This window comes from Salmo trutta, chromosome 38, assembly GCF_901001165.1.
Source record: "Salmo trutta chromosome 38, fSalTru1.1, whole genome shotgun sequence".
NCBI classification, from domain to species: Eukaryota; Metazoa; Chordata; class Actinopteri; order Salmoniformes; family Salmonidae; genus Salmo; species Salmo trutta.
The window spans coordinates 1,282,867-1,299,861 of NC_042994.1; the positions used below are offsets into that span (position 1 = coordinate 1,282,867).

General features: G+C 42.2%; 1 protein-coding gene across 1 annotated transcript in view; it reads left to right on the top strand.

Annotated features, from left to right (window-relative positions):
• The window catches only part of LOC115177900 (slit homolog 1 protein-like), a 135,199-nt gene that overhangs the window by 114,043 nt on the left and 4,161 nt on the right, over positions 1–16,995 (top strand). Inside the window, exons 22-26 of the mRNA XM_029738895.1 lie at positions 6,262–6,330; positions 10,691–10,762; positions 11,872–11,943; positions 13,510–13,581; positions 16,009–16,172. Coding sequence (XP_029594755.1) covers positions 6,262–6,330; positions 10,691–10,762; positions 11,872–11,943; positions 13,510–13,581; positions 16,009–16,172 — 449 coding nt within the window. The remainder of the gene's footprint in view (positions 1–6,261; positions 6,331–10,690; positions 10,763–11,871; positions 11,944–13,509; positions 13,582–16,008; positions 16,173–16,995) is intronic.

Sequence of the window (16,995 nt, forward strand, 5' to 3'; positions counted from 1 at the left end):
TTCTGGCTAGGACAAGGCTTACTGACTAATAGGTAGGTATAACCCTATATTCTGTTCTGGCAAGGACAAGGCTTACTGACTAATAGGTAGGTATAACCCTATATTCTGTTCTGGCTAGGACAAGGCTTACTGACTAATAGGTAGGTATAACCCTATATTCTGTTCTGGCTAGGACAAGGCTTACTGACTAATAGGTAGGTATAACCCTATAGGCTGTTCTGGTTAGGACAAGGCTTACTGACTAATAGGTAGGTATAACCCTATAGGCTGTTCTTGCTAGGACAAGGCTTACTGACTAATAGGTAGGTATAACCCTACAGGCTGTTCTGGCTAGGACAAGGCTTACTGAATAATAGGTAGGTATAACCCTATATTCTGTTCTGGCTAGGACAAGGCTTACTGACTAATAGGTAGGTATAACCCTATATTCTGTTCTGGCTAGGACAAGGCTTACTGACTAATAGGTAGGTATAACCCTATAGGCTGTTCTGGTTAGGACAAGGCTTACTGACTAATAGGTAGGTATAACCCTATAGGCTGTTCTTGCTAGGACAAGGCTTACTGACTAATAGGTAGGTATAACCCTATATTCTGTTCTGGCTAGGACAAGGCTGTTCTGGCTAGGACAAGGCTTACTGACTAATAGGTAGGTATAACCCTATATTCTGTTCTGGCTAGGACAAGGCTGTTCTGGCTAGGACAAGGCTTACTGACTAATAGGTAGGTATAACCCTATATTCTGTTCTGGCTAGGACAAGGCTTACTGACTAATAGGTAGGTATAACCCTATAGGCTGTTCTGGCTAGGACAAGGCTTACTGACTAATAGGTAGGTATAACCCTATATACTGTTCTGGCTAGGACAAGGCTTACTGACTAATAGGTAGGTATAACCCTATATTCTGTTCTGGCTAGGACAAGGCTTACTGACTAATAGGTAGGTATAACCCTATATTCTCTTCTGGCTAGGACAAGGCTTACTGACTAATAGGTAGGTATAACCCTATAGGCTGTTCTGGCTAGGACAAGGCTTACAGACTAATAGGTAGGTATAACCCTATATTCTGTTCTGGCTAGGACAAGGCTGTTCTGGCTAGGACAAGGCTTACTGACTAATAGGTAGGTATAACCCTATATTCTGTTCTGGCTAGGACAAGGCTGTTCTGGCTAGGACAAGGCTTACTGACTAATAGGTAGGTATAACCCTATATTCTGTTCTGGCTAGGACAAGGCTTACTGACTAATAGGTAGGTATAACCCTATAGGCTGTTCTGGCTAGGACAAGGCTTACTGACTAATAGGTAGGTATAACCCTATATACTGTTCTGGCTAGGACAAGGCTTACTGATTAATAGGTAGGTATAACCCAATATTCTGTTCTGGCTAGGACAAGGCTTACTGACTAATAGGTAGGTATAACCCTATAGGCTGTTCTGGCTAGGACAAGGCTTACAGACTAATAGGTAGGTATAACCCTATATTCTGTTCTGGCTAGGACAAGGCTTACTGACTAATAGGTAGGTATAACCCTATATTCTGTTCTGGCTAGGACAAGGCTTACTGACTAATAGGTAGGTATAACCCTATATACTGTTCTGGATAGGACAAGGCTTACTGACTAATAGGTAGGTATAACCCTATAGGCTGTTCTGGCTAGGACAAGGCTTACTGACTAATAGGTAGGTATAACCCTATAGGCTGTTCTGGCTAGGACAAGGCTTACTGACTAATAGGTAGGTATAACCCTATATTCTGTTCTGGCTAGGACAAGGCTTACTGACTAATAGGTAGGTATAACCCTATATACTGTTCTGGATAGGACAAGGCTTACTGACTAATAGGTAGGTATAACCCTATAGGCTGTTCTGGCTAGGACAAGGCTTACTGACTAATAGGTAGGTATAACCCTATATACTGTTCTGGCTAGGACAAGGCTTACTGACTAATAGGTAGGTATAACCCAATATTCTGTTCTGGCTAGGACAAGGCTTACTGACTAATAGGTAGGTATAACCCTATAGGCTGTTCTGGCTAGGACAAGGCTTACAGACTAATAGGTAGGTATAACCCTATATTCTGTTCTGGCTCGGACAAGGCTTACTGACTAATAGGTAGGTATAACCCTATAGGCTGTTCTGGCTAGGACAAGGCTTACTGACTAATAGGTAGGTATAACCCTATATACTGTTCTGGCTAGGACAAGGCTTACTGACTAATAGGTAGGTATAACCCTATATTCTGTTCTGGCTAGGACAAGGCTTACTGACTAATAGGTAGGTATAACCCTATAGGCTGTTCTGGCTAGGGCAAGGCTTACTGACTAATAGGTAGGTATAACCCTATAGGCTGTTCTGGTTAGGACAAGGCTTACTGACTAATAGGTAGGTATAACCCTATATTCTGTTCTGGCTAGGACAAGGCTTACTGACTAATAGGTAGGTATAACCCTATATTCTGTTCTGGTTAGGACAAGGCTTACTGACTAATAGGTAGGTATAACCCTATATTCTATTCTGGCTAGGACAAGGCTTACTGACATACTGACTAATAGGTAGGTATAACCCTATATTCTGTTCTGGCTAGGACAAGGCTTACTGACTAATAGGTAGGTATAACCCTATATTCTGTTCTGGCTAGGACAAGGCTTACTGACTAATAGGTAGGTATAACCCTATATTCTGTTCTGGCTAGGACAAGGCTTACTGACTAATAGGTAGGTATAACCCTATATTCTATTCTGGCTAGGACAAGGCTTACTGACATACTGACTAATAGGTAGGTATAACCCTATATTCTATTCTGGCTAGGACAAGGCTTACTGACATACTGACTAATAGGTAGGTATAACCCTATATTCTGTTCTGGCTAGGACAAGGCTTACTGACTAATAGGTAGGTATAACCCTATAGGCTGTTCTGGTTAGGACAAGGCTTACTGACTAATAGGTAGGTATAACCCTATAGGCTTGTCACAATGGGTGGCTTGTGGATCTCGAAGAGTCAGGCGCAGGAGACAGAAAGATTTCCGTTAATGAATTTAATGGAATATCCACACGGAAAATATGCAAGGTATGGAGTGCAAGGTGTGCAAAAAGAAACGCACCACCCTTAAAAGAACGTAACCAGGGACGCAGCCCAAAAGGAATAGTGTAACTCCAAACATACAGAACCACATGAAAAACACACCCTGACCAACGAACAATCCCGCACAAACAACAAACCTAACTAACTAACCTAAATACCCCTCCCCACTAACAACTAACACAAAACAGGTGCGCAACTAACCTAGGCCTAACTAACAGAACGTGAAACATAAATCGATGGCAGCTAGTAGGTCGGCGACGACGACCGCCGAGCGCCGCCCGTGCGAGGAGGGCCCCACCTTCAGTAGGTGTCGTGACAAGGCTGTTCTGGCTAGGACAAGGCTTACTGACTAATAGGTAGGTATAACCCTATATACTGTTCTGGTTAGGACAAGGCTTACTGACTAATAGGTAGGTATAACCCTATATACTGTTCTGGCTAGGACAAGGCTTACTGACTAATAGGTAGGTATAACCCTATATTCTGTTCTGGCTAGGACAAGGCTTACAGACTAATAGGTAGGTATAACCCTATATACTGTTCTGGCTAGGACAAGGCTTACTGACTAATAGGTAGGTATAACCCTATAGGCTGTTCTGGCTAGGACAAGGCTTACTGACTAATAGGTAGGTATAACCCTATATACTGTTCTGGTTAGGACAAGGCTTACTGACATACTGACTAATAGGTAGGTATAACCCTATATTCTGTTCTGGCTAGGACAAGGCTTACTGACATACTGACTAATAGGTAGGTATAACCCTATAGGCTGTTCTGGCTAGGACAAGGCTTACTGACTAATAGGTAGGTATAACCCTATATACTGTTCTGGTTAGGACAAGGCTTACTGACTAATAGGTAGGTATAACCCTATATTCTGTTCTGGCTAGGACAAGGCTTACTGACTAATAGGTAGGTATAACCCTATATTCTGTTCTGGCTAGGACAAGGCTTACTGACTAATAGGTAGGTATAACCCTATAGGCTGTTCTGGCTAGGACAAGGCTTACTGACTAATAGGTAGGTATAACCCTATATACTGTTCTGGTTAGGACAAGGCTTACTGACTAATAGGTAGGTATAACCCTATAGGCTGTTCTGGCTAGGACAAGGCTTACAGACTAATAGGTAGGTATAACCCTATAGGCTGTTCTGGCTAGGACAAGGCTTACTGACTAATAGGTAGGTATAACCCTATATTCTGTTCTGGCTAGGACAAGGCTTACTGACTAATAGGTAGGTATAACCCTATAGGCTGTTCTGGCTAGGACAAGGCTTACTGACTAATAGGTAGGTATAACCCTATATTCTGTTCTTGCTAGGACAAGGCTTACTGACTAATAGGTAGGTATAACCCTATAGGCTGTTCTGGCTAGGACAAGGCTTACTGACTAATAGGTAGGTATAACCCTATAGGCTGTTCTGGCTAGGACAAGGCTTACTGACTAATAGGTAGGTATAACCCTATAGGCTGTTCTGGTTAGGACAAGGCTTACTGACTAATAGGTAGGTATAACCCTATATACTGTTCTGGCTAGGACAAGGCTTACTGACTAATAGGTAGGTATAACCCTATATTCTGTTCTGGCTAGGACAAGGCTTACTGACTAATAGGTAGGTATAACCCTATATTCTGTTCTGGCTAGGACAAGGCTTACTGACTAATAGGTAGGTATAACCCTATATTCTGTTCTGGTTAGGACAAGGCTTACTGACTAATAGGTAGGTATAACCCTATATACTGTTCTGGTTAGGACAAGGCTTACTGACTAATAGGTAGGTATAACCCTATATTCTGTTCTGGTTAGGACAAGGCTTACTGACTAATAGGTAGGTATAACCCTATATTCTGTTCTGGTTAGGACAAGGCTTACTGACTAATAGGTAGGTATAACCCTATATACTGTTCTGGTTAGGACAAGGCTTACTGACTAATAGGTAGGTATAACCCTATATACTGTTCTGGCTAGGACAAGGCTTACTGACTAATAGCTGGTATAACCCTATATTCTGTTCTGGCTAGGACAAGGCTTACTGACTAATAGGTAGGTATAACCCTATATTCTGTTCTGGCTAGGACAAGGCTTACTGACTAATAGGTAGGTATAACCCTATATACTGTTCTGGTTAGGACAAGGCTTACTGACTAATAGGTAGGTATAACCCTATAGGCTGTTCTGGCTAGGACAAGGCTTACTGACTAATAGGTAGGTATAACCCTATATTCTGTTCTGGTTAGGACAAGGCTTACTGACTAATAGGTAGGTATAACCCTATATACTGTTCTGGTTAGGACAAGGCTTACTGACTAATAGGTAGGTATAACCCTATATTCTGTTCTGGCTAGGACAAGGCTTACTGACTAATAGGTAGGTATAACCCTATATTCTGTTCTGGTTAGGACAAGGCTTACTGACTAATAGGTAGGTATAACCCTATATACTGTTCTGGCTAGGACAAGGCTTACTGACTAATAGCTGGTATAACCCTATATTCTGTTCTGGCTAGGACAAGGCTTACTGACTAATAGGTAGGTATAACCCTATATTCTGTTCTGGCTAGGACAAGGCTTACTGACTAATAGGTAGGTATAACCCTATATACTGTTCTGGTTAGGACAAGGCTTACTGACTAATAGGTAGGTATAACCCTATAGGCTGTTCTGGCTAGGACAAGGCTTACTGACTAATAGCTGGTATAACCCTATATTCTGTTCTGGCTAGGACAAGGCTTACTGACTAATAGGTAGGTATAACCCTATATTCTGTTCTGGCTAGGACAAGGCTTACTGACTAATAGGTAGGTATAACCCTATATTCTATTCTGGCTAGGACAAGGCTTACTGACTAATAGGTAGGTATAACCCTATAGGCTGTTCTGGCTAGGACAAGGCTTACTGACTAATAGGTAGGTATAACCCTATATTCTGTTCTGGATAGGACAAGGCTTACTGACTAATAGGTAGGTATAACCCTATATTCTGTTCTGGCTAGGACAAGGCTTACTGACTAATAGGTAGGTATAACCCTATATTCTGTTCTGGTTAGGACAAGGTTTACTGACTAATAGGTAGGTATAACCCTATATACTGTTCTGGTTAGGACAAGGCTTACTGACTAATAGCTGGTATAACTTAGTTTCTTTGTTTAACCACCGTGTCCTCCTCCTCCTCCTCTCAGGTATCTGGATGGGAACCAGTTCAGCATGGTGCCCAGAGAACTGTCCACCTTCAAACACCTGCAGCTGGTGTGAGTTAACCATTACTGTCTGTTAATGTGTCTGGTGTGAGTTAACGATTACTGTCTGTTTGTGTGTCTGTTAGTGTGTCTGTTGTGAGTTAACCATTACTGTCTGTTAGTGTGTCTGTTAGTGTGTCTGGTGTGAGTTAACCATTACTGTCTGTTTGTGTGTCTGGTGTGAGTTAACCATTACTGTCTGTTAGTGTATCTGATGTGAGTTAACCATTACTGTCTGTTATGGTGTCTGTTGTGAGTTAACCATTTCTGTCTGTTTGTGTGTCTGGTGTGAGTTAACCATTACTGTCTGTTAGTGTGTCTGTTGTGAGTTAACCATTACTGTCTGTTAGGGTGTCTGTTGTGAGTTAACCATTACTGTCTGTTAGTGTGTCTGTTGTGAGTTAACCATTTCTGTCTGTTAGGATGTCTGTTGGTGTGTCTGTTGTGGGTGTCTGTTGTGAGTTAACCATTATTTTCTGTTAGTGTGTCTGGTGTGAGTTAACCATTACTGTCTGTTAGGGTGTCTGTTGATGTGTCTGTTGTGAGTTAACCATTACTGTCTGTTAGGGTGTCTGTTGATGTGTCTGTTGTGAGTTAATCATTACTGTCTGTTAGTGTGTCTGTTAGGGTTTCTGGTGTGAGTTAACCATTACTGTCTGTTGATGTGTCTGTTGTGAGTTTACCATTACTGTCTGTTAGTGTGTCTGTTGGTGTGTCTGTTGTGAGTTAATCATTACTGTCTGTTAGTGTGTCTGTTAGGGTTTCTGGTGTGAGTTAACCATTACTGTCTGTTACTGCATGGTCCTGTTACTGCATGGTCAGTGGTGTTCCTGGGCTTAGTTCCCCATTACTGTGTTACTGATACCGTACTGTACATCAGTGTACTGGGCCCTAGAGGTCACCAACCATGGTCCTGGTCCCTACAGAGTGTTTTATTTATTTATTTCACCTTTATTTAACCAGGTAGGCTAATTGAGAACAAGTTCTCATTTGCAACTGCGACCTGGCCAAGATAAAGCAAAGCAGTTCGACACATACAACAACACAGAGTTACACATGGAATAAACAAACATACAGTCAATAATACAGTAGAAAAGTATATATACAGTATGTGCAAATGAGGTAGGATAAGGGAGGTAAGGCAATAAATAGGCCATGGTGGCGAAGTAATTACAATAAATACAGTATGGGGATGAGGTAGTTGGATGGGCTATTTACAGATGGGCTATGTACAGGTGCAGTGATATGTGAGCTGCTCTGACAGCTGGTGCTTAAAGCTAGTGAGGGAGATATGAGTCTCCAGCTTCAGTGATTTTTTGTAGTTCATTCCAGTCATTGGCAGGAGAGAACTGGAAGGAAAGGTGGCCAAAGAGGTGTTGGCTTTGGGGGTGACCAGTGAGATATACCTGCTGAGCGCGTGCTACGGTTGGGTGCTGCTATGGTGACCAGTGAGCTGAGATAAGGTGGGGCTTTACCTAGCAGAGACTTGTAGATGACCTTGAGCCAGTGGGTTTGGTGACGAGTATGAAGCGAGGGCCAGCCAACGAGAGCGTACAGGTCGCAGTGGTGGGTAGTATATGGGGCTTTGGTGACAAAACGGATGGCACTGTGATAGACTGCATCCAATTTGTTGAGTAGAGTGTTGGAGGCTATTTTGTAAATGACATCGTCGAAGTCGAGGATCGGTAGGATGGGCAGTTTTACGAGGGTATGTTTGGCCGCATGAGTGAAGGATGCTTTGATGCGAAATAGGAAGCCGATTCTAGATTTAATTTTGGATTGGAGATGTTTAATGTGAGTCTGGAAGGAGAGTTTACAGTCTAATCAGACACCTAGGTATTTATAGTTGTCCAGGTTTACAGGTTTCTGTTACAACCCATCACAACAAACCTTCATTAGCTAAATCGGTTGTTTTAGAGCTGTGCTGGAACAAAAACATGTACACAATGTAGCTGTCTAGGACCAGTACTGTTCTAGTGGTTTCTCTACAGTCCAATGTGTAACCATGACCACCAGGGGGCGTTACGGGGGGGGGTGATACGGAGCCTGCTCTGCACTTGACTCCACTCCAGTCAACAACAGCATTATCCAATCCACAATACACCAGCTCATAGCTACCTCTGATAGACTAGTGTGGGTTAATGGTTATTCACTTAACACCATTTGACACAAAAAGCCTTTGTTCTGTTGAGATGGGATATGAAGTGTATAGGAGGAGGGGTTGTTGCTGTGTGTCTGATGATGGGTATTAAACTGCATTAACAGGATGGCTACGTCTCAGATGGCACCCCGTTCCCTATGTAGTGCACTACTTTTGACAATGGCCCAGGCTCTGGTCAAAAGTAGTGCCCTATAAAGGGAATAGGGTGCAATTTAATTGGGACACAGCCTACAGTGCATTCGGAAATTATTCAGACCCCTTGACTTTTTCCACATTTTGTTACGTTACAGCCTTATTTTAAAATAGATTAAATCGTTTTTTTCCCTCATCAATCTAGACACAATACCCCAAAATGACAAAGCAAAAAACAGAAATATCAAATTGACATAAGTATTCAGACCCTTTACTCAGTACTTTGTTGAAACATCTTTGGCAGCGATTACAGCCTCCAGTCTTTTTGGGTATGATGCTACAAGCTTGGCACACCTGTATTTGGGGAGTTTCTCCCATTCCTCTCTGCAGATCCTCTCAAGCGCTGTTAGGTTGGATGGGGAGCGTTGCTGCACAGCTATTTTCAGGTCTCTCCAGAGATGTTCGATCGGGTTCAAGTCTGGGCTCTGGCTGGGCCACTCAAGGACTTTTCCCGAAGCCACTCCTCCATTGTCTTGGTTGTGTGCTTAGGGTCATTGTCCTGTTGGAAGGTGAACTATCGCCCCAGTCTGAGGTCCTGAGTGCTCTGGAGCAGGTTTTCATCAAGGATCTCTCTGTTCTTAGCTCCGTACTCGATCCTGACTAGTCTCCCAGTCCCTGCCGCTGAAAAACATCCCGACAGTGTGATGCTGCCACCACCATGCTTCACCGTAGGGATGGTGCCAGGTTTCCTCCAGACATGACACTTGGCATTCAGGCCAAAGAGTTCAATCTTGGTTTCATCAGACCAGAGAATCTTGTTTCTCATGGTCTGAGTGTCTTTAGGTGCCTTTTGGAAAACTCCAAGCGGGCTGTCATGTGCCTTTTACTGAGGAGTGGCTTCTGTCTGGCCACTGAACCATAAAGGCCTGATTGGTGGAGTACTGCAGAGATGGTTGTCCTCTGTCAGAGTGACCATTGGGTTCTTGGTCACCTCCCAGACCAAGGTCCTTCTCCCCCGATTGCTCAGTTTGGCTGGGCGGCCAGCTCTAGGAAGAGTCTTGGTGGTTCCAAACTTCTTCCATTTAAGAATGATAGAGGCCACTGTGTTCTTGGGGACCTTCAATGCTGCAGACATTTGTTGGCACCCTCCCCCAGATCTGTGCCTTGGAACAATCCTGTCTCGGAGCTCTACGGACAATTCTTTCAACCTCATGGCTTGGTTTTTGCTCTGACATGCACTGTCAACTGTGGGACCTTACATAGACAGGTGTGTGCCTTTCCAAATCATGTCCAATCAATTGAATTTACCACAGGTGGACTCCAATCAAGTTGTAGAAACATCTCAAGGATGATCAATGGAAACAGGATGCACCTGAGCTCAATTTGGAATCTCATAGCAAAGGGTCTGAATACTTATGTAAATACATTTAAAAATAAATAAAACAAAATCATAAGAAAATAAATCTAAAAACTATTTTCATTTAGTCATCATAGGGTATTGTGTGTAGATTGCTGAGGAAAAATATATATTTAATCCATTTTAGAATACGTCTTTAACGTAACAAAATGTGGAAAAAGTAAAAGGTCTGAATACTTTCTGAATGGCACTATGTGGATCTAACTGGAAAACTGTAGATAACTAAAGTAGTGATACTGAATACTTTCTGAATGGCACTATGTGGATCTAACTGGATAACTGTAGATAACGAAAGTGTTGATTGTTTTGAACATAAAGTCATTGTGTTTAAGTAGTGATTGTTTTGAACAAAACAGCATTGTGTTTAAGTAGTGATTGTTTTGAACATAAAGTCATTGTGTTTAAGTAGTGATTATTTTGAACATAAAGTCATTGTGTTTAAGTAGTGATTATTTTGAACATAAAGTCATTGTGTTTAAGTAGTGATTATTTTGAACATAAAGTCATTGTGTTTATTAAGTAGTGATTGTTTTGAACATAAAGTCATTGTGTTTAAGTAGTGATTGTTTTGAACATAAAGTCATTGTGTTTAAGTAGTGATTGTTTTGAACATAAAGTCATTGTGTTTAAGTAGTGATTGTTTTGAACCCTTGTTGTTCCAGAGATCTGAGTAACAACAGAATCAGCTCCCTGTCTGACTCCTCCTTCTCCAATATGAGCCAGCTCACCACCCTGTGAGTCACACACACACACACACACACACACACACACACACACACACACACACACACACACACACACACACACGGATAAACAAACCCACACGAGAATTATTCAAAAGACAATTATCTGAAGAAAAAGAAAAGAAAAACAACAATACATGTATTCTTATGAAAATATTTCTCGTGTCCATCATCCTCACACTGTATCTAGACTAGTGTACTGTCATAGAATGTCCTATTAGAACTGTAGAATGTCCATCATACTCACACTGTATCTAGACTAGTGTACTGTCATAGAATGTCCTATTAGAACTGTAGAATGTCCATCATACTCACACTGTATCTAGACTAGTGTACTGTCATAGAATGTCCTATTAGAACTGTAGAATGTCCATCATCCTCACACTGTATCTAGACTAGTGTACTGTCATAGAATGTCCTATTAGAACTGTAGAATGTCCATCATACTCACACTGTATCTAGACTAGTGTACTGTCATAGAATGTCCTATTAGAACTGTAGAATGTCCATCATCCTCACACTGTATCTAGACTAGTGTACTGTCATAGAATGTCCTATTAGAACTGTAGAATGTCCATCATACTCACACTGTATCTAGACTAGTGTACTGTCATAGAATGTCCTATTAGAACTGTAGAATGTCCATCATACTCACACTGTATCTAGACTAGTGTACTGTCATAGAATGTCCTATTAGAACTGTAGAATGTCCATCATCCTCACACTGTATCTAGACTAGTGTACTGTCATAGAATGTCCTATTAGAACTGTAGAATGTCCATCATCCTCACACTGTATCTAGACTAGTGTACTGTCATAGAATGTCCTATTAGAACTGTAGAATGTCCATCATACTCACACTGTATCTAGACTAGTGTACTGTCATAGAATGTCCTATTAGAACTGTAGAATGTCCATCATCCTCACACTGTATCTAGACTAGTGTACTGTCATAGAATGTCCTATTAGAACTGTAGAATGTCCATCATACTCACACTGTATCTAGACCAGTGTACTGTCATAGAATGTCCTATTAGAACTGTAGAATGTTCATCATGTAATACGTGTCTCTGTGTGTTCTTCTCCTGACTGTGTTCCAGCATCCTGAGTTACAACTCTCTACGCTGCATCCCTCCTCTGGCCCTGGCTGGACTACGCTCTCTCAGACTACTGTAAGGGCCGAACTACCTATATATATATATATATATATATATATATATATATATATATATATATGTAACCGATGTGAAATGGCTAGTTAGTTAGCGGTGGTGCGCGCTAATAGCATTTCAATCAGTGACGTCACTCGCTCTGAGACTTGAAGTAGGGTTTCCCCTTGCGTCGCAAGGGCCGCGGCTTTTGTGGCGCGATGGGTAACGATGCTTCGGTGGGTGTCAGTTGTTGATGTGTGCAAGGGTCCCTGGTTCAAGCCCGGGTTGGGGCGAAGAGAGGGACGGAACCTACACTGTTACATATATATATATATATATATATATATATATATATATATATATATATACACTGCTCAAAAAAATAAAGGGAACACTAAAATAACACATCCTAGATCTGAATTAATGAAATAATCTTATTAAATACTTTTTTATTTACATAGTTGAATGTGCTGACAACAAAATCACACAAAAATAATCAATGGAAATCCAATTTATCAACCCATGGAGGTCTGGATTTGGAGTCACACTCAAAATTAAAGTGGAAAACCACACTACAGGCTGATCCAACTTTGATGTAATGTCCTTAAAACAAGTCATAATGAGGCTCAGTAGTGTGTGTGGCCTCCACGTGCCTGTACCTCATGGAGTCTCTTTCTGACCGTTTGAGCAGACACATGCACATTTGTGGCCTGCTGGAGGTCATTTTGCAGGGCTCTGGCAGTGCTCCTCCTGCTCCTCCTTGCACAAAGGCGGAGGTAGCGATCCTGCTGCTGGGTTGTTGCCTTCCTACGGCCTCCTCCACGTCTCCTGATGTACTGGCCTGTCTCCTGGTAGCGCCTCCATTCTCTGGACACTACGCTGACAGACAGAGCAAACCTTCTTGCCACAGCTCGCATTGATGTGCCATCCTGGATGAGCTGCACTACCTGAGCCACTTGTGTGGGTTGTAGACTCCATCTCATGCTACCACTAGAGTGAAAGCACCGCCAGCATTCAAAAGTGACCAAAACATCAGCCAGGAAGCATAGGAACTGAGAAGTGGTCTGTGGTCACCACCTGCAGAACCACTCCTTTATTGGGGGTGTCTTGCTAATTGCCTATAATTTCCACCTATTGTCTATACCATTTGCACAACAGCATGTGAAATTTATTGTCAATCAGTGTTGCTTCCTAAGTGGACAGTTTGATTTCACAGAAGTGTGATTGACTTGGAGTTACATTGTGTTGTTTAAGTGTTCCCTTTATTTTTTTGAGCAGTGTATATATATTAACTACCTATATATATGTATATATGTATATATGTGTATATATATATATGTATATGTATATATATATATATATATGTATTTATATATACGTATATATATGTATATATATATATATAAGTGTATATATATATGTGTGTATATATATATATATATATATATATATATATATATATATATATATATATATATATATATACACACATATATACACACACACATATATATATATATACACACACATATATATATGTACACACACAGCCTTAATAATAACATGTTTTGTGTTTCTCTGTCCCAGATCTCTTCATGGTAACGACATCTCTGGACTACTGGAGGGGATCTTTAGTGATGTGGCCTCCCTGTCTCACCTGTGAGTGTGTGTGTGTTTCCTGTGTGTATTTGTCCTGTGTGTGTGCGCACATTATCCCACTCAGCACGCTTAGCAGTGACCGCCTACACCCTCTCCATCTCCTATCTGTGTCAGAGTCAAGTGCTTTCCCAGTCAGAGGGCATGGTATTGGATTGGCAATAAAGACACGCATGACTGAGGGAGTGTGTGTGTGTGTCTCTTCAGTGGTGTGTTGGATGAAGCGTGACCTGTCTGAGACAAGCTAAAAGGGTTGGAGTGAAGGATTGATGGAGGAGAGAGAGGAAGGGAGGGAGGGAGCGTGTCACTAGAGAGGTCCATGTCTGTTGAACTTGTATTGAGAGTAAAGAGAGAAACAGGGGATACAGCAGGTTAGCCTGGGTTATTAATGTAATACTCTAACTCACATACTAACACATCTATTTCCATTGATGTACTGTAACATGCAGTGGTACAGAGGTTTCCATACATTCAACATCACTGAATAGAAACATTTAGTTTTCTGATACAGATCCTTACAGGCGTTAATTATAGTGTTGTATGTGGAGGAACTGCCCCCAGAACAGGTTGCTATCCTATGACAACTTTCAACAGAAATGCTCTGATCCCCTTCCTATTCAGTCTCCATGTTAAAGTGATTCAACTCAACTGATTCCCTTCCTATTCAGTCTCCATGTTAAAGTGATTCAACTCAACTGATTCCCTTCCTATTCAGTCTCCATGTTAAAGTGATTCAACTCAACTGATTCCCTTCCTAGTCAGTCTCCATGTTAAGGTGATGGAACTCAACTGATTCCCTTCCTATTCAGTCTCCATGTTAAAGTGATTCAACTCAAATGATTCCCTTCCTATTCAGTCTCCATGTTAAAGTGATTCAACTCAACTGATTCCCTTCCTATTCAGTCTCCATGTTAAAGTGATTCAACTCAACTGATTCCGTTCCTAGTCAGTCTCCATGTTAAAGTGATTCAACTCAACTGATTCCCTTCCTATTCAGTCTCCATGTTAAAGTGATTCAACTCAACTGATTCCCTTCCTAGTCAGTCTCCATGTTAAAGTGATTCAACTCAACTGATTCCCTTCCTATTCAGTCTCCATGTTAAAGTGATTGAACTCAATTGATTCCCTTCCTATTCAGTCTCCATGTTAAAGTGATTCAACTCAACTGATTCCCTTCCTAGTCAGTCTCCATGTTAAAGTGATTCAACTCAACTGATTCCCTACCTATTCAGTCTCCATGTTAAAGTGATTCAACTCAACTGATTCCCTTCCTATTCAGTCTCCATGTTAAAGTGATTCAACTCAACTGATTCCCTTCCTATTCAGTCTCCATGTTAAAGTGATTCAACTCAACTGATTCCCTTCCTATTCAGTCTCCATGTTAAAGTGATTCAACTCAACTGATTCCATTCCTAGTCAGTCTCCATGTTAAAGTGATTCAACTCAACTGATTCCCTTCCTATTCAGTCTCCATGTTAAGGTGATGGAACTCAACTGATTCCCTTCCTATTCAGTCTCCATGTTAAAGTGATTCAACTCAACTGATTCCCTTCCTATTCAGTCTCCATGTTAAAGTGATTCAACTCAACTGATTCCCTTCCTATTCAGTCTCCATGTTAAAGTGATTCAACTCAACTGATTCCCTTCCTATTCAGTCTCCATGTTAAAGTGATTCAACTCAACTGATTCCCTTCCTATTTAGTCTCCATGTTAAAGTGATTCAACTCAACTGATTCCCTTCCTATTCAGTCTCCATGTTAAAGTGATTCAACTCAACTGATTCCCTTCCTATACAGTCTCCATGTTAAAGTGATTCAACTCAACTGATTCCCTTCCTATTCATTCTCCATGTTAAAGTGATTCAACTCAAATGATTCCCTTCCTATTCAGTCTCCATGTTAAAGTGATTCAACTCAACTGATTCCATTCCTAGTCAGTCTCCATGTTAAAGTGATTCAACTCAACTGATCCCCTTCCTATTCAGTCTCCATGTTAAAGTGATTCAACTCAACTGATTCCCTTCCTATTCAGTCTCCATGTTAAAGTGATTCAACTCAACTGATTCCCTTCCTATTCAGTCTCCATGTTAAAGTGATTCAACTCAACTGATCCCCTTCCTATTCAGTCTCTCATGTTAAAGTGATGGAACTTAAAGGTGCACTATGCAGAAATTGCTCTTATATTTCCTGGTTCTTAGACTTGCTTTCAATTAGAATGCCCAAAAAGTTACATATTGCAGCTTTAACTGTATCTTAGACTGCTCTGAGGCAAGAGGACCCCCTCTTGTGGTAGTTGAAAGTATTACACCACATTCAGAGCATGCCTGTACTTGTCTACCTGACTTTCATCTGAATTGGCTGTCAGTCTGATTGATTAATTGAGCGACTGACCTTAATCCTTCCACCCGGATCTTTGACCTCTAACCCCCAGGGCAATCGGTGCCAACCCCCTGTACTGTGACTGTCATCTGCGCTGGCTGTCTGACTGGGTGAAGAGTGGGTACAAGGAGCCTGGCATCGCCCGCTGTGCCGGACCAATGGGCATGGAGGGAAAACTGCTGCTCACCACACCTGAGACCAAGTTTGAATGTCTGGGTAAGAGTGGGAGAGGAGGAGGAGGAGGAGGGAGAGGAGGAGGAGGGAGGGAGAGAAGGGAGAGGAGGAGGAGGGAGGGAGGGGGGGAAAGGGAGAGGAGGAAGGGAGGGGGAGACTGGCTTTTGTAAGGCAAAGAGGGAGAGATGGGAGAGAGAGATGGATTAAAGGAGTGTAAAAGAAGGGATATGGCGTCAGCTAGTAGGACCCGGAAAGATGGCGTCAGCTAGTAGGGACCTCAGAAAGATGGCGTCAGCTAGTAGGGACCCCGTAAGTATGGCGGTCAGCTAGTAGGGACCCCAGAAGATGGCAGCTAGTAGGGACCCCAGAGATATGGCGTCCAGCTAGTAGGACCCCGTAAGGATGGCGTCATCTAGTAGGGACCCCTCCCGGAAAGATGTCGTCATCTAGTAGGGACCCCGAAAAGATGGCGATTCATCTAGTAAGGTACCCGGAAAGATGGCGCACTAGTAGGGAACCCAGAAGATGGCGTCACTAGTAGTTACCCCAAGAAGTATTGCGTCAGCTAGTAGGGACCCCAGAAAGATGGCGTCAGCTAGTAGGGACCCCAGAAAGAATGGCGTCAGCTAGTAGGACCCCGAAAATGGCGTCAGCTAGTAGGACCCCAGAAAGAGGGCGTCAGCTATTAGGGACCCAAGAAAGATGGCGTCAGTCCTAGTAGGGACCCCAGGAGAGATGGCGTCTGCTATTAGTGGAACCCCAGAAAGATGGCGTCTGCTTAGTAGGGACCCCGGAAAGATGGCGTCAGCTAGTATGACCCCAAGAAAGATGGGCGTCAGCTAGTAGGGACCCAGAAAGATGGCGG